The following is a 25,155-nucleotide window of genomic DNA, read 5'->3' on the forward strand; positions in this document are numbered from 1 at the left end:
TAAAAACTAGAACCTTCAATTTCATTTCAGCTCTAGGACAGAATTTCATGCTGCTTAGGAGCAAGTCTACCTGACAGACAAAAATCGGGGCAAAAATCTGACATAAATACATCTACAATGACAGTAAAAACAACTATGCTGCTTTTTTTATCTGTCTAAATCTGTCTTAAAACTTTCTTGTTTTATTTCAGCAACAGGAAGGATAAAAATGCAGACACTAATTTGTAAACAAGTTTTATTGTTTCCATAATAGTACACAAAATAAGACAGATAAATGATTAATAACAGCCTATATTCTTTTCATGATATCAATCCAGATCAGGAGGTTTAGGCTACAAACGTTGCTAATTCTAGACAGTTTAAGCCTGAAATTTAGTGCAAGGAGAACCTGATCCAAATCGGTGTTTGGTTATACTGCATAGGAATGAAATCAAAGTGTAACATAAGTTGTAAATGTTATTTTTATATGTCAGCTCAGGTGATGTAACATTACAAATCCCTGTTGTTGCTGCTGAGCAGTTTGGGATAGGACGTGCCGATGGATCGCCCGTGCCGATAGACAACCAGCTCCAGCATGTACTCGTCCACTTTCACCACCACAGATGTCATCTTGTCAGTCTCCATGAAGAAGATGATGGTGAAGAGAGCCACCTCAAACTCTGGACTGACGCCAATAAAGGAGCCACCGATTGGCTTCACCAAGCCTTTCCAGCTGAACTGCAGGTTCAGGACATGGTCATCTTCATCCGGCTATAAAACAGTAAAGAAAAAGGTTCATTAGGAGACTCATAGATGTATTGGTTGCTCCAGAAAAAAGGAAACCAGAGTGGTCAGTATTTTGACACAGTATTTTCTTACTGTATCTTTGTTGGCTCTTGCTTTGTAGCCTTTGTAGTCCACATGGTCGTGTTTTTCCTGCAGGTAGAACTGGACCCAGTTGTGAAGACCCATGACCTCCTGGCCATACTTGGTTTCTCCCACAAACACATGTTCAAATCCACAGGAATCCTCACTATAATGAAAAGTGACAACATGTTCAAACATAGATTTATTAAGCGTCCATGTGTGCCCTCATTCATCCTGAGATCGAGTCCTTTTATTACTCTATTGCCTCTTATCTGCTGTGTTTGCATTTCCGATAAGATAACGGATGAGCACACACAAAAAGGTTAACACAACCTGTGACTCTTCTTTAAGAAACAGACTATTAAACACATCCAAATTATAACACATGCAATCTTAACATTTTTTTCAGCCTAACAAGCAAAATTGAAGTTTAACCCATCCACTCAGATTAAATAAGTAATTTCTTGACCTTGGAAACAGCAACTTGACTAAAAAAAGATGTCTGACTCCCTCTGGAACAATGGCTCCCCCTGCTGTTATTTTGAAACTCACCCTCCATTCCTGTCTCTGTGGTAGAGGCGGAACCAGATGTCATACAGCTGTCTCTTGAACTGTGCTGTGTCTGACGGCGACTGCCCCTTCCTGACCAGATACTTGTGAGCACACTACAAAGAAAACACAGACAGTATGCTGACATTTCTGGTCTTCAAGAACAGTATAGAAGAACCGAATAGGTCATGAAAAAAGGAAAGAAATTGCAAACAATGTAGGGAAACATCTTGTTTCATTTAGGACACAAGTTAAACAAGATAATTCATCCAATAGCAGTGCAAGTCAAGCATGTGTGTGAGTGTGTATGTATTACTGATCTCAAATTGTTGCATTGTTACTGCATGTTTCTTTGATGGGATGCTATAAAATTAGAAAGTGACAAACATAGTGTGAAAAAAAAGAAAATGTGTTTTTTTATGTCAGGAAAGCCTCAAAAAAATCAACAAAAAGCAAAGAAAAACATTGTTACGGACAGTTTACGGATTTGTCCTGTAACTTAATAATTATAAAAGGTGTCACAGAGTTGAAAACAACAGTGGCGGACAGGAACATACAGCAGTAAATAATGGCTGATGCCTGATTTTGCAGGAGTCACCTTCATATAAATTTCATATTCTGACCAGAGTCTGTCAACATCTCTGGAGGTAATACGTTGTGTATACAGCTGCCGTGTAGTATCAGTGTGATGTTTGTTTGCTGATGATAGGTGTGTTAAAAAGATGACTCCCTCTCTCACAGCTACTGCACCTTCATAACATCAGTCTCCATGATGGAGTCGATAAAGAGCCTGTTCTCTTGAAGCTCCTCTGACGTCACCGTCTCTGATACACCTGTGGACGCCTCATAGTTGTCCAGCAAGTTGATGAAATCTGCATTAAAAAGAAAAGACATATGTTTGTAAAAAATCTGATGGTTCTAGCAGATGAGATCCTGGAAAAGAAGACATGAATGAAGTGCTTCTTACGTGCGTATGTCTCGATACTCTTGAGTTTGTCTTCGTTGACGTATGTGAAGAGCGGAGCCCTGGCCCTGTCTCTGGCATAGTTACTGCCCTGGGCCACATAACCTGCCCTCCCCTGAGTAAAACAAAGACACACACAGACATCAGCATGTTGCAACTGAAAAAGGCAGGAAAAGTGACTCAGAGTTAGTTTTACTGGCCATTCCTTGCACAATCTATGAGGTTTTAACCACTGTGATTTAACTGTTAGGGTAACATAGAATGATACAAAATGCAGGAATACATAAATCAATTTTTATGTTGTTCATAAAGACAAAAACATCTATAATCTGTCTATAAATACCCATAAAACATCATTTGAGGACATTTTTCTGTGTTTTATATCATCATAAACTGTCAGTCTTGGAGTTTTTAGCTGTTTTGGGGCTAAATAAAGCAATTTGAAGATGCATACTTGGGAATTCATTCCATTTTGCTGCAGGTGACTCTTCTGCACTGTGACTCCCCTCCAGATAGGGTTTGCACGTGTTAAAATCATGTGTATGTGTACAGACACTTAGAAGGAATTTGACTCTGCTTTATATTGCTCTCAGTGTACTACACAGAAATAGACATACAGTAAGGAACAAGGATTATAAGAAGTGGACAAATAAGATAAATAACGATAAAAACACAGAATGATATACTGTACAATAGCATGTGAAAAGAAGGTACTTGTGTGTACAGCATATTGAAAACACCGTGGCCAACACCATAGAAGTGCGTAAACAAGTCAACTGCCCTGTATGTGTATTTGTAAATGGCACAAGTAGTGCAAAGAAGCAACAGTAGTAGTGCAGAGAAATGAATAAATAAAGCTGGATTACATGCATGTATACGTGTCTACTTACGTTATACGAAGCGTGCAGGATATATATTGACTGACAGTGCATGATGACATGTACATGTAAAAATTGGTACATTTTAAACTGTTAAAATATAACCTAAAGTGGAAGTAACAGGATTTATGGACATTGTATAACTGATTCAACTTTAACCTGTTCCTTTGTACTGCATGTATCTACAGATGAGTGTTCTGTATTGCAGAGAGGCCGTGATGGTGACAGACTTGTGGCACTGACCTGAAGGGAAATGATGTAATCAGTCCCCGGCCTGAGACGGTTGGTATCCAGATGCCAGAGTTGGTTAAACACCTCGGTGAGCTCCTGGCTAGCCTGTCCACTGTGAAAAGGCACAGAAAACAAACTTAAATTAAAGGGTAACTCCATCATTTTTACATATTAAGGGGGAAATATTAAGCTAATTTAGCTAATCAGGTTTATTATTTTATTTTGGGTTACTACTAGAATAGGTTTACATGCTTTAGTGCTCAAAAAACACATTAGTTTTCTTTATACTGTCCAGTGCTGCAGCTTTGTATCCCCCCTCTGTCTGTTTTAGCTCCTGTCTCTTTTAAGGCTCCCCATTGAGAAGGAGACCTTGGCCCTTCTCTTGGCACCACAGCATTTCGAAGTGTACCTCGGGTCCAGTGTGGTGCCTACGGTCATGTTCTCCAACCACAACCCACTTGTGTTTTTGAGTCAGATGCAGAACAGTAATCAGCGCTGGTCGTTATTAGTGCAGGACTTCAACATTGAGATCCGATATAAAAAGGGGTTAGACAACCTTATGGCTGACGCGCTGTCACGTTCTCACTGAATCAAATATTTATTAGGGGATAAATGTTTGATTTTCGGGTGGGAAGGTGTTATGACCCTGAGTCATTATTGTCTTCGTATTTGCTGCTGATCTGTCTCTCCTCCTCATTGTTGTGTGTGAGCAGTCTCTCTCTGAGTGTGTGTGTGTTTCTGATTGTGAACAGGTTGGACCAGCTGATTGGCTTGCTCAGCTTGATTGCTGACACAGGATTGGTCAGAGGGAGGACAGGAGCCCTTTTTGAACCACTGGCTGACTGCAATCCCCCTCTCCACCAATCTTTCACTGACTAGTGTCTCTGTTTGTGATGTAAACCACTTGTGAGTAACTCAGCTGCAGTACAGTCTGGTACTTTGTAAACAGACAGATGGTGTAGTAGCATAGTAGGAGGGAGAAGCCTTTTTCTTTGATAACCCTTTTTTCCTCCTGTTTATACTGATTTAGGAGTTAGGTAAGGATTTTGCCTTGTTCTCCCTCTGAAGAAAAATAAATGCTACTTTGACCGTAACTCCTCTGTGACACTGGCTTTCTTGGGAGTGAAAAGAATGGGGAGACGCACATCATTTATGTCTTGGGTTCCCCTAGACCAGGGGCTTAACAACATATGCAGTAGACCTGTAATCACACTTTAATGTGTACAATTGTGCAGTTAACCTTTTAAGTACAGTAGTGGGGGTAGACAAAACTGAAACTGTACAACAAAATGAGTCTTTTTGTGACAGTGAAACATGCATTTTGCAGTCTGCTGGGGTTTTTGTTCTTCAGAGAGAAAATTCGGACAACAGACATTTTGACTTCATAGTGGGAAAAGCACAGCTGTTCCTTATAACGTTAACGACGCCTCTGTTTTATTCAAGTGTTCCAGTAAGTTGTGACAGTGAGCCAGCGTGCACAACACAATGACCCTGACACAAAAGCAGCTAAATGGAATTCAGCCATCGTTTTATAATTCACATCTGTGCTTTCCCGACTGAGACACTGGTTTAAAAAGTAACACATGCTCTCCATTCACAGAAATGATTAACTAATACCTGATAAGCTTCCAGTCCCCTTTTGATCGTCTTATTTTATCTGTGACTGACCAGAGTGAGTTTGAAAGTTCCCTTTGTGTCCCCACCACTGATTAATCAAATAAAACATGTGATAGTGCCGTTTATAGAAACCTTCTTCTCATCATGGTGCCCTTTTAGGAGAATGTGTTTTTTTAAATTTTTTTTATTTTAAAATCCCTTCTAATCCCACAATGGGTTGATTAAATCATTCAGATAAAAGACAGGAAGTTGCTGCCACATATCAAACTTAAACCATCCCCTGTTTATAAAACTCTTCCATGTGGCTCAGTTAGATAACAGTTCGTTTCAACATGTTTCTTGGTATTTTGGGCCATTTTTGTATGAAGTACTATATATGCTGTTTGGTAGTTTAAACATAAAATTAAAGTTAGGGGCCGGTACACTCAAATTACAAAAAATTACAATCCTCTCCTCCATGTAGTGCAGATGTTTTAATTAGCAGTTTTTTTAACAGAGTCTGGCCTGAAGCAATCTGTTGTTTTCTCCTCCCAGGGACCTGTTTTGCTCCTGGTGTTTTCTTTTGTTGTGCAAAACAATGCAACCAGAAAACCAACCGACCATTAAGGAAAACCTTGACTGCATTGAATGACACCACCTCCATCATTAACTTGACTGCATGGCTCTAAACAACGGTTGTAACATGATAGACCAAAGAAAAACCTGACTTCCAGATGCTGTTTTGTGATGCCACTAACATTTGGTCACACAAATATGATTCGGGCTATAATGCGAGACCCTGTATTGTGTCTGCCTCACCTCATCTTCACTGTAAAGTGTCAGAAAATCACAATAAAAGCCACACCCTTCCTGTCATATAAATACAGAGCTGATTTTTGTCACATTGGGAAAAAACCTTGAGTAAGAAGCATCAGACAGGAAGGAGCACAGTGATACAGAAACTTCTCTGTTCTTAAATTAGCCCGGGTACGAATGTGAATAACACAAGAGAGGAAGGCTTCAGTTTTATTGCAGCAGATGTCTCTTGCCAAGTATGTCCTGTTTGTTCTGTTGTATAATTCAGCCCACTAATGACTAGCAGACTTTGCTGCACTCACATACAAACAGACCTCACACCAACTCTACAAACCTGCAATCTTCACTGGGAACAGCTGTTGCACTGAACCAAAAAGGACATTTGTGTTTTGGAATAAACAGGGCAAAGAACATTCACATGTTTACTTTATCTCGACATTAACATCAAGAGACACCTGAAGAAGAATCGTATTTCACTTTAACTAATGTTTACAGCAAATATTTCAGTCTTGAAAGGAAACAAAGGGTCGAAAAGTGGCTGGAAGTGTCACTCAGCTGTTAAAAACATGCACATTACAAACACAAAAGATATTTTTTTTTAAATTTAAGTAATTCTGATCCGTCTCATCAAAGACTTACCCTCTTGCCATGTTTCTTTTCAGTGGAAAAACGTCTCTAACTTTTCATCCTCTCAGACAACTACCGTCTCATGCGAACAGTTATCCGAGCTGTCAATCACGACGTTGCCAAGGAAAGGAGCCAATCACAAGACAGGAAAACGTCCACGCCCCTCCCCTCTCTCGTAACGGGGGCGGGTCCCACCTTGTGGGCGTATTAATAGTGTAGGAGGGCTCACTGTAAACAATGTGGGCTCTTCATAGAGGTGAAGTCATGATCACAGAGGACAGAAACACTTGAGACTAGTTTTGATAAATGATTTGGCTTAGAAATAGTAATTAGATTGTAATTTCTGCATCCTGAGTCGCAGCAAATTAATTTTAAATGAAGCTAGAAATAGTCTAACTAACATAAAGGCCCAGGGGTTCACTGGACTGACAGAATAAACTGAAGCTTCTTATAACAAGGGGTTGGATTTAGTCAGTGATGGAATGTAGCTAAGTACATATACTCAAGTACTGTATTTAAGTACAATATTGAGGTACTTGCAGGCTACTTTACTTGAGTATTTCCATTTTCTGCTGCTTTATACTTCCATTCCACTCCAATTTGGAGGCAAAGGTTGTGCTTTCACTCCACTAGATTTATTTGATAACTTTAGTTACTTTCTACTTTGCAGACTGCATGCTGCATCAGAGCCAGCATGATGTATTTTTAAGCACAATTTGTTTAATCTACAATCAGATAAAAAACAAACACTAATGTCAATGACCAGAAAAATGCTGAATATCTAAAAACTTGTGGTATACGGTAAATGCAATACATATATGTAAATACAGGCCTATGTATTATTTTCTTTTACTTGTACTTTTGATTTTTATTATTTTGTTGCCAGATAGTTATATTTGATACTTAAACAAATTTGATATCAGATACTTTAAGACTTACTCAAGTGCTATTCATAGGGCTGACCTATGACCTTTGGGTACTTTTTACAGCACAGGAGTTAGTGGTTTCTGTTATTGTACATGAGAAGTTATATGTCATATATGTAAAACGCTTAACTCTTAACCCACAAACATTTAATAATTTAATCTCATATAAGGAAATAGAATAACAAACAGATTACAATAATACAAAATAAATAACAACAACAATAATAGATTAATAAATTAAACAAATATTTGTTGTTATTTTGTATTATTATCTATAATTATTATTTTAAAAAAGAATAAAATTAAATACAAAAACACATTTGATTATATTATATGTTTGAGTCATACAAATGCCAATTTGACTTAATAAATGTAAAGCTTTCGTCAGAGTGACAAATCTATGACATTAACTTTGAGGTTTTTGAAAACATCTCAAGTCAAAATAAATCCTTCTCAGATTTTGAGGTGTTTGGGGCTTTTATTTTGAAAACCACTATCCACCCGATAGAAGGAAGTAGACCTTTGCGCAGGCGCAGCAGCAGCACGCGTAATTTTGGAGTTTAGATACTTGTAGATTTTCATGTTTAGATAGGTTCACAACGCCGTTTACCTTGTTTTTTTGTCTTTCATGCTTCTCTTGTGGGTCTCTGCTTGAACTTTTAACAGCTGTTGCGACAAAATTTACGCAGAAAAAGCTGAAGTTTAACCAAAGCTAACTGGCTAGCTAGCTTAGCCCTACGAGTGGCAGCATGGCAGCTGTACTGGAGCTGGTTGCTGGGAGCTACGAGCAGGTCACCATGGGGTACCGAGTGAAGACTGATGAGAAAGTAAGATGGAGTGTCTAATTTTGTAGCTGTGTATGATCTTCAATAGCTAAAACTAGTCTGTGTCGTATTTTCTGTTCTCTTGCACTTCACAACCTAAACTGAGCTGTCCCTGGTGTTGATGGGTAGTCCTTAAGGGCAACAACAACAACCTGTGTGTCATACTGTGATCAAAGGTTTAATGTTTTCTAGTTTAATGTTTTCATTTGATGATTTTTCTCCTATAAATTGCACTCTCGGAAACCCAAATCCTATGTTTTTTCAGCGTTCAGTAAGATGCCAGTCACTTCATATCTTTGTGTTTGTCACACAGGAGTGGACAGCAAAGGCACACTTCACAAATCACGCCCACATAGCATCTATATCAGCTGTTGCAGCCAGTGAGAAGTTTGTGGTCACAGGTAGTAAAGATGAGACCATCCAGGTGTACGACATGAAGAAGAAAATTGAACATGGAGCTTTGCTGCATCATGACGGTGAGATTGTTGGTTTGATTCCCACAGGGGCCTTTTAAAGATGTTTCACAATGTTTTTTGCCGGTGTTAATATTCATGTGACAAATACCTTTAACTTTGTTCATGAAAGATATCAAGAATGCAGTAGAGAGAGGATATATGGAGGGTCAGAAAGGACATGTTTAAAGACAATGTTTTTTAACGTTATACCAGCCACCTTTTATTCATTGAGTACCATTATTGCCTTTAGAAAGTAACGAAAAATGTCCGATCTCGCAATGTTAAAGAAAGTGAGAAGAAATTCCTGTCTATTGTGGGCCGAGACCTATCCAACCAACTTTCGTGGAAATCTGTTCACTAGTTTATGTGTAATCCTGCCGACAAACCAACCACCGGCTGAAAACATAACGTCAATGACAGCGGTAGAAATAAAGGTACATTTCTTGAGAAAATTACTGCTTTATTTTGTGACTTTGATATTCACTTTTCCTGCAAGTTTTGACTCTTGTTTGTCTTCTACAAATTCAGAAGAAAACATAAATAACTACTTGTGTCCATAACCGTATAATTGAGTAGACGTAATGTGTGGGTTTTTAGATTTTTTCCCATAATTTTATTTATTTGTGTTGAAATCCATTGGTATTCTCTTTCAAATCAAACTTTATTCTATATAAAGTAAAAAAAAAAAGTAAAAAGTAAAATTAAAAGTCTATATAAAGCAACTTTTTGGCAAATCAAAATGCATTGTTTTTACAAGTGATTTCGGAAAAAAAGGGATATTATGAAAACAAAAACTGGCTTAGAGACTTATGCATACCAATTGCAGTAAGATGAATACCTAAAATAACAAAAGATAAATAATAAAAAATAAAAGTCTGAATTTCGGTACATTTTTCCAGACAGCTTCAAAGACTTTATTCACTGGAACAAATAGTGTAAAAAAAGTCTGAGAAGTGTTGACCTTGTTTACCGAAATAAACAACACTCCTGGCTTGTAGTCTGCACACCTGACCCAAACCTCTCTTTATTGCACAGGCACCATCACCTGCCTGGAGTTTTACGGTTCTACTCACTTACTGAGCGGAGCAGAGGATGGACTCTTATGTGTGTGGACCACGAAGAAATGGGAGTGTCTGAAAAGCATCAGAGCTCACAAGTAAGCACACAGAGAGGCTCTGAGATGTTTGTGCGATTGTGATCCATGTCTTGTATTTTGTAAGTAATATGTTGACTCCACTCCTTTTCCTCAGAGGCTCTGTCACGTCGCTGTCCGTCCATCCGTCTGGGAAACTTGCACTCACAGTTGGGACAGATAAGACTCTCAGGTAAAACTCACAGCTCTACTGGAAAATCTGTGAGGCAGATGATTATCGAATTAAAGTGGAATCGAAAATGACTGTTAAATCTGTTTATCCTGTAGAACTTGGAATCTCGTTAACGGAAGATCAGCCTTCATCAAAAACATAAAACAGAGTAAGCCTCCTCTTGGACTGTTGAAGTTCTTTGACCAGATTTATTAAGTCTGAAATGACTGAAACCTCTTTTTCTCTGCACTCTTCACAGATGCACACATTGTCAAATGGTCGCCAGACGGGGATAAATATGTGGTCGTGGTGAATGACAAAATGGATGTCTACAACCTGGAGACGGCCTCTGTGACAGGAACGATAACAAACCCCAAGAGGATCTCATCTGTTAAGTTCTTAAATGTGAGTTCTCTGAATATAGCCCTATTCACACTAGAGTAGGCTAGACTAGAAAAACGCTCTTGTCCAGCTGGAGCAGGAACGCACATCAATAAAACAAAGATCTAGTATATCCTGTGGACCTCTAGTCATTTGTAATAATTGCGGAGGATGTCTTTGGTCTTAATCCTGTCGTATCTGCCACATCGGTAATTTGTAAAGTAAAAATTCCATCGCAAACACAGCCGAGCGGGAACTAACACACCATCTGATTGTGTTTCAGAACTCCATCCTCGCCGTCGCAGGAGACGATGAAATTGTGAGGATGTGTGACATTGAAAATCAGGAATGGCTGTGTGAGTTTAAGGCTCATGAAACCAGGTATGTTCATTTTCCTTGTTTTTACTTCACAGATCCACCATGTATGTCTGAAAGGTTATTAGGTGCAAGTGTTAGGAGCTGCATTTCTAAAAAGGTATTTCTGATGCTGAGAAGTTGGCTGCGCTTGTGTTTGTGTTATTTAAATGCTAGGAAACACAGATTTTTATTGCTAAAATTATACCACAGCATCTTCATGTCTCAGGAGTATTAATGATATTTCTTGTGCTGTATTGGTGGAAAAGTTAGTGAACAAATGTCCCTTCTTTTTGTGATTACAGAGTAAAAGCCGTTGACAGTTTCATGATGGAGGATTACTGCGTGATGGTGACGGCTTCAAATGACGGATTCATCAAAATGTGGAAACTCCATCTCAAAGAGGCACGTCTCTAGTGTTATTTATGAGCATTTGAGTGGAAACCACTGACTTCTGTCAACCAAGTCCTTTCAACATTAACTATGCAACGACTGTCTATTTTAAAATAACCTTTCTCTTGGTGTCATAACCTGTAGACGTATATTTACTTAACAGCACAATACTCACATTAAGATATTCAGATATAATAAGACACGTGTAGTATAATGATGTTGTTTTTACCTGCCAAGCTGCTGTTGACCTATCAAAATCCTCCTGCTGCCCAACAGGAGCTGGAGTCTCCCACTCTCCTCGGGGAAGTGAACACATCAGCCAGATTGACGTGCCTCGCTGTGTGGAAACCTTCTTCAGTGCCTTCTTCAACCACTGCTGAGGAACCAGCAGCTAAGGCAACAACATCTCAAGGTAGTTTTCCTCATCATCATGTTATGAAGAGAGATTTGAGCTGTAGATATATGCAGGTATATTTAGGTGTTTTGGTAGTTTAAACAGGAATGATGCACCATAGGTAGTTCAGCTTTCTCCTAGGATCTAGATAAAATTAGGGCTGCCTCAGTTCAATATTTTCTGTGTAACACCCTCTGTTTGCTCCTGTCCACAGAACTTGCTCGGGAGCTTTTGAGGACAAAGAGAGTCCGAATTGCAACAGAAGAAGTCATTCTAGAAGATGAGAGCAAACCCAAAAAGAAGAAGGAAGACGGTGGAAAATAAAATGAAAATTAAAAAATGTTTTATTATTCATGGACTGTTTTATTTGTTTACGTGTGTTTGCTCTTTGTGGTTGCCACAGGGAGGTGATAAAGTAGAGATGTTAAGCACAGATTTTATGAATATGTTTGCTGTCAACATTGAAAAGAAAAAAAGTGCCAATGCAAAATGAGATGGGCAACAATAAAGATGTTTTATAATCCATGCGCTGCTTTTTATCCTGAGTTACATGGTCAAACATGCATTTACTCATGGTTACCACAAGGGGGAGATAAAGCATGACTGCTGATTGTAATTCTTTTAAGGATCTACTGGTATTTGCTGTCTTTGAGTGTGGCAAAATAGTTAGTAATCAGTTATCTGGCATTGCTTTCTCCCTTTCACTATGGTGAGGACGGATAGGATATAATTAATTAATTAAAATATAATGAGTAAAAATCGTTACAGACTTTAGTTTGAAATGACACCAGAAGGGAAAGTATTCCAGGTAACATTCGGAATGTATGGAGGGTTTTAAGGGCCAAAATCCAATATATAAATAAATATATAAATGTATAATTAAATGCGTAAATAAATGAATATAAACATAATAACCTTTAAAAAAAGCTAAAATAAAATATTGTGAAATGCTTAATAAATATAAATTAAGTATCTCATTTAATGCCTAATTGTTGCTATAGATAAATCACAATTTAAACATTAAATTCATAAAGATAAGATTTCTTTGAATATTTATATTTTTACACTTTTGTATGCTTTTATTTGGATATTTATTTATGTATTATTATTTATATTTATTTTTTTCCAACATCTATTTATTTATTTATCCTTTCATTTCCCCTTGGTTTACTATTATCATTAGTCATTTACCTGTAACCTGAATGTAACCTGAAGTACTTGAAGCACTGATGCTACACCCTCAGTAGGTACAGTAGGGGGCAGCAGCACCTTTACACGCTGGTTTGCGAGCCGCCATTAAACTAAAGAAGTAGAAGAAGAAGAAAACATCCGGAAGTCAGTAGTTGAAGTTGGTGGTAGTGTAAACTTGCGCTAAAACTACTAAATATTAAATTTTTACTAATGTTTTGATTCTGTTCCGGACATTGTGTGTGACGTTTTGAAACATTAACGATTGGCAGTATCTTGTCGCCATTTTCTTCACACTGTTGCGCTGTTGAGCAGCTGTCGTACAGTGGAAACAGGCTCTACTGCAGTGGCAGCAGTAACAGTTGGTTTGTGACATGGCTGTGGACTGGATCGGGTTCAGCTATGCTGCTCTGGTGTCAGTAGGGGGACTCATAGGTTATCTGAAAGCAGGTAGGACACATGTAGACAGACACAGCAGCTAACTTTTAACCAGAAGTCTCTCAGTAGAGTCGGTGGGTGATGTTTTAGACACTGATCAGTGGTAACGTTACTTCAGGTCCTATGTTGTGGTCAAACTACTAATTGTAAATTAAAATTATGAACTAAAAGTTTGAATTTGATTATCTAAATAGAAATACAACAGTCTAAAAATACTCCATTACAAGTGAAAGGTAAAAGTAGTAACACCATAGTCTAAAATTCAGTGATGGGATGTAACTAAGTACATTTATTCAGTACAATTTGGAGGTATTTGTACTTCAGTACTTGAGTATTTCCATTTTCTGCTGCTTTATGCTTCCACTCCACTACATTTCAAATATTGTACTACATTTATTTGATAACATAAATTACTTTGCAGATTAAATGCTGTATCAAAGCCAAAGTAGCACATTTTTTAAATTTAATTTCCTTCTTTAGCATTCAAATTAAATTTAAAAAAGAAAAACACTCTGAATAATTAAGTCAATAATTGGTTGACCCCTAGTATCCAGTGTGTACATACATGTATATAATAATTTACTTTTATTTGTACTTTGATACTGAAGTACATCTTATATCAGATGCTTACAGATGTGTACTAAAGTACTATTTGTATGGGTGATTTTCACTTTTACCAAAGTAATATTTCAACACGATATCTTTACTTTTGGTCCCAAAGAATAAAATAGCAGATGCAGCTGTATTTTATGTACCTTGCATTGGATCAACTGTCATACTGGGTAAAGTCCATTACAGACAGAGGAGGTGGATGTACCAGTTTATCCACCTTCAGTAGCATCAATAGACCAGATTGCAATGCAGGCACAAGACATGACACCACTAAGATTTTACAGATGATGACTATGCTAAATAGAGCTTTAACAAATCTCCACCTGCACTCAGTTGCCAGATTATCAGGTACAACCAGCTATAACTAATACAAAAGTCCTGCTTTAAATCCTGCCTTCAGTTTGTGTTGGAACGTTTTTCTTTGTGGTCATTCAGAAGGTTTAGGTGTGTGGTGCTGTTGATATACCACCACAGATCTCATTGATATAAATGAGGTGAACATGATATAAGAAACGCCTCTCAGTAAAACACGGTTTAACACCAGAGAATAGTGTTCAGGATGATCAGAAAGTTTTAAAAAAAACATTACAACCTTTGTGAAGGTAGGATTCTTAGCAGGGATGTTGTATTTTAGAGAGGTGTACGATGATGAAGAGATGAGAATCCATCTAATCTAACTCAACATTTATATAATAAAACCTAACTATGTTTCCTCCACAGGCAGCGTCACCTCTCTGGCTGCAGGGCTCCTGTTCGGCCTGCTGGCTGCAGTCGGTGCTTATCTGGCATCTCAAAATCCCAAGAATGTCTGGCTGTCACTTGGTGAGCAAGTTTAGTTTGTTAAACTGTGACCGATTTCACACAACACATGACAACAACTGCTTCCCTCCACTGTGGAAATGCAGGCACCTCGGGAACTCTGACGGTGGTGATGGGACTGAGATTTCTCAACTCCTGGAAGTTTATGCCAGCTGGTTTAATGACTTTAGCGAGGTAATGCACAGTCTCTTCTTTTCAAATTTTACTCTCTGACTGTTCCTGGGCTAGTAATTTACATTATTCTGAACCATGTAGACAAACAGGAATGAATACATTTACTTTTCAACCGTCTCCTGATATAAATGTTTTTATTTTCAGTGGACTGATGCTGGTGAAGATCATCATTGGAATGACAAAGAGACCACACACATCTTGAACATATCTAAATACACAGTATCTTCTCTCTGGTGTCTCTACATATTTTGACCAAAAAAGTAAATCACATTTGTGTGCCAACATAATGAACACTTACAAACATTCCCTCAATGTTTGTGGACAGTGATGAAATAAGATTCTTCATTGTCACCATCAGCACATGACATGAAGTCTGTTCTCTGCATTTAAAGGACCAGTGTGTAGGACAAGGGTCTCAAACGTATTACTCAAAAGTCCCCATCTAATAAAGTCCGGGGTCCGAAACAATTCCCGATAACAAAATAACATTTAATCAGTTAATAATAATCATTTTCAAAATGCTCCAGTAAAAAAACGACTTGAAAATTATCGATTACTTTGTGAGAATATGGTAATACGAGTTTGCTGATAATAATTAGATTTTCAGACACAGACAGCAGAGGAGACGAGGAAGATAAAACTACGTAGATAAGCAACACCAAAACGACGCAGAGGCGCTCAGTACAGTTCTTTATTAAATGATTTTCGGTACAATCTGTGAGTGTGGTAGAGAGTCTTACAAGATTTACCTGCCAAATGAAAATACGGAAGTGAAAGTGGGAGAGGACCTGCTCCCTCTGTAGATATTAAAAGGCTCATTCTAAGATAACAAAAACACAACCACTCTTAATTTGAGGTGATTATAAACTAATAAAAATATAATTCTGAATATTACATTCATTTTGGCCCCTAACTCCCCCCAAATCCTGCACACTGGACCTTAAATGGATCTCTGAGAAGCAGTGGGCAGCCACTGTGCATCGTCTGGGGACCAACTCCATCTCTAAGACAGGAGAATTAAAATATATGTTTAAAAGTCTGTTTTATGTATAAAACATATAATATAAAATATGTGTTTTCAGAGGAAATCAAAGAGGAAACGGGTACAAGAAAAAATAAATCTATAAATCTATCTTTGATTATACAAAGGAATTTTTATACAGTTTATGTATGTAGTTTGTAAATGTATATCTGCTGCTGTAAAATGACAACTTCACCTACTTGAATAAAAAATAACTACTCTTTTTTTTTTTTTTTTTGTCAATTATTTAAAAAAAAATATACCAACACAACAATATTTGATATGGTGGCAAACGAAACAACAGACTAGCAGGAAACACTTCTGCACACTGTTGGCAGCCTCTCCCGCTAAAGTCTGTATTTCCTGGATAAAGTGCAGTGGGGACATTTCCCAAGAGTCGCTGGTGGAGCAGAGCTATGCTACTGGTGGCCTCCGTATTTGGCAGTCCAGTCTACTCGTCCGTGCACTGGCTGGATACTCTTTGGAAACGTGTTCTTTCCCGTAACGCTGGATCCAGAGAGCTGAGGATTCTGAGATCTGCTCCTCCGCCCGTCGTGCTCTGGGAGATCATTGTGAGAGAGAGGAAAAGGGTTTTTAGGCTAAACTCGGGAAGCGACATGAAGCTGCATGTGCTGGGAGTCTTTACCTTCATTTGAGAGCAGTTTATTCAATGAGGTCTTGCTCTTGGATGGTTTGATTTTAGACTCGACTCTTAGATCAGCCGCAGATGACAGGTCAACTACATGGGCCACAAAAAGACATTGGGTAAAACTTGACGACTCTTTTAAAGCTACTCTTTCTTTCACATTTCTCTCACTCTGTCTTCTCCCTTTTTCTTTGTAATTAGCCGACTATGAGCCTTTACTCTTTCAGTAACCAACCAGATTTTATCACAATCTCCAGCAGCCAATCATATTGCTGCTGTCAAACTTTAAAGGTCCTGTGTTATGCTCAATTTCAGGTCATACTTTTAATTGATGTGTCTACTAGAAAATGTTTAAATGTTGTGATGTTAAACATTTTTTTTCTCATACTGTCCATTGCTGCAGCGCCTCTATTCACCATCTGTCCGAACACTCCTGTCCCTTCAGCTAAAAAGCCCTGTCTGCTCTGATTGGTCAGATCTCACAGGCACGTTATATCAAGAAGCTTTCTCGTTATTACGACATACAAACTTTTCACATTATAACAAGAAACTTCTCGTTACAACGTGAGAAGTTTCACGTTGAAACTTGATAAATTATGTTATTATAACATGAAACATTTCAGATTACAATGTGATATGACAAAAGGAAGGGGGAAACAGTGTGCGGAAAACAGATAAATGAAGGAAATTTACAAGATTGGATTTAGTTCTAGGAAGAAGAACGTGGAACTGCACTCCAAAGACAAAGAATTAACCTCCAGTAATGTTGGACCCGGGCCTGGTCAGTAGCAAGCAGCACAGAATCAATAAAGTCTGACTCAACCAGAGAAAATAAAACTCACTAGCAGAGGTGACTCCTATTGGTGCCAGTGTAATCCTCTGTCTTCTGTCTGCTCCTGTTTCAGTATTCTGAAAAGGTGACACGTACGTCTTGGTTGGGTTGTTGGAGTTGCTCATGGAGTCTGGAAAGGACAATGAAATTGCTTTAGCTTGAAAATCCAGAATATCACATTAAACAACTTTACAGACTGTAGTTTTCTTTAAAGTCCATGTTCATTCTAAGACATAGTTTGTGACTTTGGGTTATGTGTCTTGTGCAATATTTCGATGTCAATCACCTCCAAGTTGGAGACATCATAATAAATCACTAATACTGTCTGTAATCCAGTGAACTGCTCCTAAATCTGTCTGATACCTTTGTTAAGATCGAGATCCTCCAGCGTCTTTTCTGTTAGAGGATGATTATCTGTTAGTTTATGAAGACTGTCTAAAAACAACAGCACAACAAAAAGAAGAGAGGAGGGGTGAGTGAAGGAGGAAAACAGCTACAGAGCACAACTAAAAGAAAAGAAAAAATCTTAAGAGAACTACATTGGGACTGATTTTGCTCTAGCTGCTTGATCTGTTGCTCCTGTTTGCCGTTATATTATATACTAGTGTTTCAGTGGACAGAAACTTTTCTTTTCTTATAAAAGGCTTTTAATGTGAAACATTATCAGGAACATGTTGTGGAAAAGGCTGAGGGCTTCTTTTATTTGTCATTTTGATGTTAAACTTTAGAAGAAGCTGATTGGTTGTTGTTAGAAATGAAAACACAATGTGTCACAGTTGCCCTGATAGACTGTAGTGCTGCTAGACTCTCATCCCGGGATCTCTCTAGCCGAGTCTCTAGTGGTAAAATCTGGGATTACAGGTCCGGTCTGGTCTGAGGCCTGACGTCAAACTGGTTTGAACATTTTTTAATCGGCTCAACCCTAATGTAGAGCACAGGATAGGACAGGCAGAACAACATGTTTCTATGGGCAAAGAAAAAATATAATTGTTAAGTTAATTCCCTGACTGGCACTGCATTGAGCATACTTTCTTTTTACATTGTGAACTCCTGATATCCAAAAAACTGCTCTCACCTGCTGCTCTAAACATAAATATGTGTTGTCAAATCTTTGTTACCTTTATGCAGAGGAAACTCCAGCCCCTGTGCTCGGCTTAAGCACGAGCTGCCCCACACGTTTCTGCCGACCACCTGGCTTCCTACTGAGGAGTTGCTCTTTGGATTTACACCTGAAAAGGACGAACAGCTCAACAAACAGTGAACTCTCTGAACTTGAGCCCCACACTGATGGAAGAAGCCATATTTAGTTTAGCACCTACAGTATGTGGAATGTAATTTAAGTGCATGATAAGAGTTGTTTGTTGAAAGCTGTTTGTATAAGACTGGTGTAGAGTGGACAAAGTGATCCAACAGAGGCAGCTGTTTTTAAGTAATGTAATTTGTTGATATTTACAGAACATGTTTAAATTAAATAATGATGTTTGTGTAGGTCTTTTATCTTCTTTCATTAGTTATAATCTCATTTAAATGCAATTTATTTCATTCTTCTGTGTTATTAGTGGTTTGTTTTTAGTGTTTAGAGTATAGTTTTTTGCTTCTGTGTAACATAAGCAACATAAATAAAGTAATGTAAATGAATGTAAAATGTGATTGTTGTGATCATTTTTTTCTCACCTGGTAGGTATCTGGACTGGCTGAGGTAGTGCTGCTTGGCAGACACGGTGGTAGAGTCAGCTCTGTTGCTCAACAACTTTGATACTGTGTTGTTCTTTGATTCTGGAAATCTAGACAAGAAAATATTACTGTATATTTCTCAAAATTGTGATGAAAACACATTTCAAAAGAAAATGTAAGAAGAGGTCTTACCGATGGCTGGGTCCATCCAGTGCCCTGTCCTTCAGAAAGCTGATGGTGGGTTTTTTGGAGATGGATACTCCAGCGTCTGCTTCCTCTCCCTCGTCGCAGCTGTCGACAGACTTGAAAGATGTCTGGCCCCATCGTCGACGTCCTGACCTCACTCCAGTTGCGTTGTTCTCTGCTCCTGTGGGAGCTGCTCTTGGAGGCTTAAAATGAACATATTAGAAAAATATTATTAGACAAATTAGAAAAAAAAGTTCTGTAAGGCCAAAGAAGGTCCGAATCTGACATTTATGAACTGTACCTGAGTGACACCTACAGCCTGCCAGTTCGTTGGCTGCCTGCTTTTCACCAGGCTGAGAGGTTCCTGCTGCCCCTCTGTCAGCGTGGTGAAACTCATTGTTTTTTTTGTGCTGTGTTCCATGTTGTCCTGAGGTAGGGAGATCTGATGAAGGGGCCGGTGGAGAGACTCGCTAGACTCTAGTTCCGTCTTACAGAGGGACAGAGGTTTTGTCTCTGCAGCTGCCTGGGACATCTTTGCCTGAGCCATGAGAGGGGCACCGAGCGCCTGGCCGACATGGAAGTATGTATACCGTAGAGCCTGGAAAAATATCTTCAGTTACATCTTTTTTAGTTCATGTCCAAGCTTAGTCAGATTTTCCATGAATGAGAATGTTAAAGCATGAAGAGGACAAATATAAAGAAAATTGTTAGATAAAAAAGTAAAATTAGCTGTATCAAAATAAAAATCGCAGACATGGGAATACATGTAAAGGACTAATCACACAAACCACCACCGCACATTTCCTACAGATCTAGAGGCTGATATTTAAAATAGATTCATAAATATATGAAAACAGCATGCAGCATTCTATCTTTTGTATTTTTAAGCTTCAGCAGAAGTTAAAAGGTCAGGTCATAATAATGTGGGTCTGTCTCACACTTTGATTGAAGTCAGTGGAACTGCGTTGCCTCAGTATGTCCAGATGTCAAGTTTGGTGTCACAGCAACTGCCAAGGTGAGATGACTGATTCCCACTTGTTGCTAAAAAAAGCTGCACTCTGATAAAGTTGCTCTGGATAAAATCATTCACTGATGTGAACACTGTCACCTCAACATCAGTCTGTCGTCTCGACTCTAAGCGTTGTATGTTTTGTATGTGAAAACCTCATGGTTTTTCAATGTACCTGAGCAGCACTCGGTCTTTTCTCAGGGTCCCACTGCAGCATGTCTTTCATCAGCGTGATCGCCTCGTTGCTGGCGTTGGGGATCAGTGATCTGAGGCTGGTGGGAACACACTTTGGGAAGCGGAAGTTCATCGAGGTGGCCAGGTTGTAGCCCTCAGGCCAATCCGACTGAGGAAGCAGAACCAACGTTAGTCATCTGTGAGTTTGTGTGCAGCCTTATGTGTGCCTGCATGCATTCACGAAGGTATAAAATACAAATCACAAATATTTTCTTTATACTTTTGAATTGGTAAAGAAATCAAGTTTGTCACAAAACAGCAACTTTTGCTTCTGGTGTCTTATAAAAGGTGAAACATGTGAATTTTAATGGCAGTGGTCCAAACAGAGAGGGCGTCAGCATAATTGATGACACCTGTTGTGATGGTTCACCTTTTTCAGCGTTCCCAGCACCTGACAGATCTTGAAGATTTCATCCACCTCACTGTTGCCAGGGAACAGGGGTCTGAGTGTGTAGAGCTCGGCCATGATGCATCCCACAGCCCAGATGTCGATGGGTGAGCTGTAGGAGTTCGACTTTAGTAGAACCTCTGGAGCTCGGTACCTGTCATAACAGCACGGGAGGATATTTATTGAACACTTAGTGACCTGTATTCCATGCTGTATTCTATTACTATTGTTGATCAATTGACAAAATTTGCAAACAGTCCTCATTTATTTCATCTGATCTTACTTATAATAAATGCTTTTGTCTCCTAGTACAGGAATTGCACTTTGCCCTGATATGATGTTGTAAATAACTGAGTCTCACCATCTTGTGGACACATATTCAGTGTAAGGTGGCTGCGAGCGGATCTCTCTGGCTTGTCCAAAATCAGCGATCTTAACCAGCTCTGGGCCCATGCAGAGCAAGTTCTCTGGTTTCATATCACGATGGAAATACCCTGAAAAACATGAGACAGTCAAATAAACCTGTGCTGATGCTGAGATTGGTCTAGATTTGCATTATATTTTAGTTTCTACTACTATTACAACCACCACCACTTGACATGACTCTAATGATGCATATCACTATTTGATGTTTTGACTGATATGCAAACAGGAACAGAGTTCAAACATCTCTGAGATGAAAAAGATGTTTTAACCTGACAAAACACAGTCAAGCCAAGCCTTTGAAGGGTAAGTTCACCCAAAGATAAAAACAATTCAGTAATTATTTAGTTTTTGTAGTCCACAAAACATTTCTGGAGCTTCTCAGCAAGACAGCGCTGCGGCATTCTCCTAAACAACTACGAGTAAGCAAGTACACATGGTAGAGCTCGTGTACCCACTTCAGATGGGGTGCGTTAACATCTTTTCAAATCAAACTGGGATCTTGAGGCTTCTGGAGACTTGGATTATGTAGGACAAGCTGTATGAAGTCATGTACTTTCTAGTAGTTATTTAAAAACATTTTAAAAGTCCCCATCTTCTTCAGTTGTTTAGAGAATGCTGCAACACTGTTTTGCTGTGAAGCTCCAGAAATGATTTGTGGACTACGAAACTCACCTGGCTTTTCATCAGCATGATTGTAAGTAGATAATGACTGATTTTTTATGTTTGGGTGAGCCTATCCTTTAAGGAAACATAAAGGAAAAGAGAAAGACAGGAGGAGACTCTTACCGTGCTTATGCACAAATGCTAAGCCAGACAATACTTGGAACAGAATGTTCCTTATCTCATTTTCAGAAAACATCTTATCTTCCCTGGCAGCGGCAAAGAGGTAAAAGACAAAAGATAAAAAAGAAAGAAAGAGGGGATAAAGAAAAAAACAAAATGCAAAACAATCATGCCTTATTGAAGTGGAAATGACTCCAGCACCCACAAACACTAAAAACAGTGCTGATTTTAGTATTTTTTTCTGACCACTCACACCTCCTCTTCTCACTGAGGACACAGGAGAAGTGATTCATTTGTGGCTGATGTCTTATCAGCCGTCCAGCAGTCATATACAATTCAACTTCAGATTGTTCTTTTCTGTTCACTCAATTAAATACTATTTATACAAAGACAATGCTGACAGCAGCATATCACGGCATTTCATAGGACAGAAAAGACAGCAGAGTCAGTTTTCATCAGTCTGTAGTCACCTACCATTTTTGTGAATAAACGACAGTCCCTGTAATATCTGAAATATCATGTTTCTGACGACTGACTCAGGGAACAACTTGTTTCTGCAAAAACGAAGACCGACACATGATGACTCAATCCGAAATAATTCTCACATTCCCAATGGTAATAAAAAAACACACTCACTGCAGAATTAGATCACAAAAATAACTCAGCTAGTGTGAATACATTGTGTGTGTGATTTTGCTGCCTGTGCATTCTTACCTGTCGTTCATAAGCTGATAGAGGTTTTCTTTCATGTACTCAAAGACAAAGTAGAGGTAGTCGTTTTCTCTGATGACTTCCCTCAGTTTCACTACATTGGCATGGTTCAGCTTCTTCAGTGACTGAACACAGAGTGTTTAGGAGACAATAGAGTCATTAAGAATCAGCTCAAATACCTGAACACACTGCTTGAAATGAGCTTTTTTTCCCCTCAAATTTCAGCTACAACACTAAAATAAACAATTAATGGCTAAAAATGTTTCTATCTCTGGAAAGAGACATTGCTGTTGACTTTTTCAAATGTGTTTTTTGGCACTTTGAGCACCACAAGCCGAGTGCCATCTGTTTCCATTATATTTCCATTATATCTCTACGGCGATATCTCCAAAACTCGGCAACTCATGCCAAAACAATCTAAAAGGATAAACAGCACTGCAGGAGGAGGAAAAATATGTTTTGTCTAAATATGTGTCCCTTTAATCTACAGGGCAGAATTTTACAAGTGAAAACATTAGTGGTTTAAAATGATAATACTGTAAATGCTGTATCAACTTGTGGAGATTTCTTGTCTGACTATAATGATTCTCACCTTCACCTCTCTTAGATTCAAGCACTCATCCCAAGAAAAAAACTTCCTCTTCATCCTGTTGGGAAAAATAACCAATTAATGACTGTATGTATAAATGTTGACATTTTTAAACAGTAACATTGACGTGAAGTGAGCTGAGGTAGCCTGTAGCAACACATTTTACAGGGAGACATTTTTGTACCATGCCCCTAACCCAATTGCCCAGAATTTATACAAAAACAGCACAAAGTAATCTGACAAAAGTAAATTGTAGGAAATCTTGTTGCAGGTTCAACTTCTATGGATGAGTCCAACTCTAAATGGATTGAACATTCACTTTCTTAAGGAGAAAACTTGTTCACTCTCACTGCTGAGTTGCTAACTTAAGAATTAATTCTTTATTTGGGCAAACTAATCAGGAGAGTTGGGACAATTTTCTCCCTTTTACAAGATCACTTTGGGATTCAGGCTAATCAAAACACGGATCTTTACTCAAAACCTCGCAGAGAGCAGCTTTAATGCACATCTTGACCTACTTCGTTGATGCTTTATGATGACTTCTGTGGAAACACAGATACGGTAAACAAAACTGGTTTACTCCCGTTTTAATAATTTGAATTTTCACTCAGAACACACGTGTTGACTACTGCATTAAAGCTATTGTATAATTATTTTCAGAGCTTTCTTTATGGTGATTATGGGCTCCAAAAAAATGTTGGGTACCTGTAAAAAACAGCACCCTGGGCAACACTGCTGCATCCAAATGTATTTCATTGAAATGTTTTACATGTGTTACCTCTTTTAACCTTTCTCCTGTCTTTCTTTCTTCCTGTACTCCAGAAGCAACACTACGCGGTGTACTCTCACTCCTTTCACTGTCATCAGTAGTATCACATTGCACTATAACCTTACATTTACAAACAGTGCCTGGTGGAGCCTCGTGAAACATTCATTATTAATTTCTTGCCAAAAACAGATTCTTAGACAGCTCATCCTTAAGATGTGGTCACAGACAAATAAGATAGTTATCAAAACACAACAATATATGGTGAACATGCCATTAATAATAATATAATATAAAGTATTTGTGCTTTGACAAGAAACTGATCCTAAACCTCCATGAGCTTTTTCACCCTGAAATGCCTACACATTGAGGCAAAAATGACATTTATTTAAAGTTTTTCTTGTGAGGAGGCAACATGTTTGAGAACCTTGAAGCTCCTTGCAGCAGTCGCACAGGGTTTAATCAGCTTAAGGTTCCCAGTCTAAACAACACAGTATTTCCCAGGCATTTTTACTTGAGCTACTCTCACCTTTTTATGGCCACCAGCTCCCCGGTCTCATTGCTCTTGCCCAGTAGCACGCTGCCATACGTGCCGTCCCCCAGCTGCTTCAGTGTGGTGTAGCGGTTCATCGTCCACAGAGAGCCCTGCCTCTCCTTCACCGGGCAGCCTTGACAGTCCCACAAAGTCCAACGGTTGGTCATTATACGTACAGTAACATCCTTCCACAGACTTAAAGGCCCTCTACGCTGCTTTATCCTACTGCTACTGTCAGGCTACTCACATGCTTTTACTCTAGAAACACAGAAATAAAACATGAGCACCCATCATTTACCTTTCTCTCCGTAGATTGGTGATGAAGGGTGAGGTTTACCTGGCAAGGGAGAGTGGAAAAGTGATGCTGCCTCGATCCTGCCTGTCACACTGTGTCTCACCTATCCTAAGCTAAGCCTTGACGGTGGACGGAGGAAGGGCGATCCCCTGCGAGGGGAAGTGGATTAGAGTCAACATGTGATTACAAATGTGTGTCGGGAAACGACTAACAGGAGACGCAGAAGATATAAGACAAAGGCACTGAAATCTGCCATCTGTTTCTGGGTCAAATTTCATGATGTAGTCTTGG

General features: G+C 38.8%; 4 protein-coding genes across 4 annotated transcripts; 2 read left to right on the top strand and 2 right to left on the bottom strand.

The window, feature by feature from the left end:
* Positions 1-218: 218 nt before the first annotated feature.
* On the bottom strand, positions 219-6,588 carry LOC141016729 (uridylate-specific endoribonuclease C-like). Its single transcript, XM_073491255.1, has 7 exons — positions 6,520-6,588; positions 3,481-3,580; positions 2,363-2,474; positions 2,146-2,267; positions 1,399-1,511; positions 859-1,012; positions 219-750 (listed from the first exon to the last, which is right to left on the bottom strand). The coding sequence occupies exons 1-7, from the start codon at positions 6,528-6,530 to the stop codon at positions 490-492; spliced, it is 873 nt and encodes a 290-aa protein (XP_073347356.1). The 5' UTR covers positions 6,531-6,588; the 3' UTR covers positions 219-489.
* A 1,371-nt stretch (positions 6,589-7,959) lies between these two features.
* On the top strand, positions 7,960-12,063 carry pak1ip1 (PAK1 interacting protein 1). The gene is made up of 10 exons (XM_073491196.1): positions 7,960-8,260; positions 8,571-8,733; positions 9,748-9,868; positions 9,963-10,037; positions 10,133-10,185; positions 10,276-10,421; positions 10,681-10,778; positions 11,057-11,156; positions 11,421-11,556; positions 11,753-12,063. Exons 1-10 carry the CDS (start codon positions 8,183-8,185, stop codon positions 11,860-11,862), a joined length of 1,080 nt encoding a protein of 359 aa, XP_073347297.1. The 5' UTR covers positions 7,960-8,182; the 3' UTR covers positions 11,863-12,063.
* Positions 12,064-12,873: 810 nt separating this feature from the next.
* Positions 12,874-16,014, top strand: LOC141017260 (transmembrane protein 14C-like). The gene is made up of 4 exons (XM_073491916.1): positions 12,874-13,176; positions 14,497-14,598; positions 14,682-14,769; positions 14,914-16,014. The coding sequence occupies exons 1-4, from the start codon at positions 13,101-13,103 to the stop codon at positions 14,969-14,971; spliced, it is 324 nt and encodes a 107-aa protein (XP_073348017.1). The 5' UTR covers positions 12,874-13,100; the 3' UTR covers positions 14,972-16,014.
* On the bottom strand, positions 15,443-24,938 carry LOC141017259 (serine/threonine-protein kinase MAK-like). The gene is made up of 16 exons (XM_073491915.1): positions 24,868-24,938; positions 24,564-24,702; positions 23,272-23,326; positions 22,683-22,804; positions 21,972-22,054; positions 21,121-21,253; positions 20,742-20,913; positions 20,313-20,480; positions 19,430-19,726; positions 19,135-19,331; positions 18,943-19,052; positions 18,387-18,497; positions 17,632-17,703; positions 17,279-17,398; positions 16,437-16,529; positions 15,443-16,349 (listed from the first exon to the last, which is right to left on the bottom strand). Exons 2-16 carry the CDS (start codon positions 24,662-24,664, stop codon positions 16,210-16,212), a joined length of 1,974 nt encoding a protein of 657 aa, XP_073348016.1. The 5' UTR covers positions 24,665-24,702; positions 24,868-24,938; the 3' UTR covers positions 15,443-16,209.
* Between the last annotated feature and the right edge of the window lie 217 nt (positions 24,939-25,155).

This window comes from Pagrus major, chromosome 21, assembly GCF_040436345.1.
Source record: "Pagrus major chromosome 21, Pma_NU_1.0".
Classification (NCBI taxonomy): domain Eukaryota; kingdom Metazoa; phylum Chordata; class Actinopteri; order Spariformes; family Sparidae; genus Pagrus; species Pagrus major.

What these genes read in the sequence shown, in the direction of transcription:
- LOC141016729 (XM_073491255.1), bottom strand. An exon ending in TGGAGACTGATGTTATGAAG is followed by an intron (nt 1,512 to 2,145) that starts GTGCAGTAGCTG and finishes TTTTCTTTGTAG; the next exon opens with TGTGCTCACAAGTATCTGGT. An exon ending in CACAGAGACAGGAATGGAGG is followed by an intron (nt 1,013 to 1,398) that starts GTGAGTTTCAAA and finishes TTTTCATTATAG; the next exon opens with TGAGGATTCCTGTGGATTTG.
- pak1ip1 (XM_073491196.1), top strand. Translation starts at nt 8,183, where the DNA reads ATGGCAGCTGTACTGGAGCTGGTTGCTGGGAGCTACGAGCAGGTCACC. An exon ending in GGGACAGATAAGACTCTCAG is followed by an intron (nt 10,038 to 10,132) that starts GTAAAACTCACA and finishes TTTATCCTGTAG; the next exon opens with AACTTGGAATCTCGTTAACG. An exon ending in CATCAAAAACATAAAACAGA is followed by an intron (nt 10,186 to 10,275) that starts GTAAGCCTCCTC and finishes CACTCTTCACAG; the next exon opens with ATGCACACATTGTCAAATGG.
- LOC141017260 (XM_073491916.1), top strand. Translation starts at nt 13,101, where the DNA reads ATGGCTGTGGACTGGATCGGGTTCAGCTATGCTGCTCTGGTGTCAGTA. An exon ending in CATAGGTTATCTGAAAGCAG is followed by an intron (nt 13,177 to 14,496) that starts GTAGGACACATG and finishes TTTCCTCCACAG; the next exon opens with GCAGCGTCACCTCTCTGGCT. An exon ending in GGTTTAATGACTTTAGCGAG is followed by an intron (nt 14,770 to 14,913) that starts GTAATGCACAGT and finishes TTTTATTTTCAG; the next exon opens with TGGACTGATGCTGGTGAAGA.
- LOC141017259 (XM_073491915.1), bottom strand. Translation starts at nt 24,664, where the DNA reads ATGAACCGCTACACCACACTGAAGCAGCTGGGGGACGGCACGTATGGC. An exon ending in GAATATGTGTCCACAAGATG is followed by an intron (nt 20,914 to 21,120) that starts GTGAGACTCAGT and finishes CTGTTATGACAG; the next exon opens with GTACCGAGCTCCAGAGGTTC. An exon ending in AAAGACCGAGTGCTGCTCAG is followed by an intron (nt 19,727 to 20,312) that starts GTACATTGAAAA and finishes ATATTTTTCCAG; the next exon opens with GCTCTACGGTATACATACTT.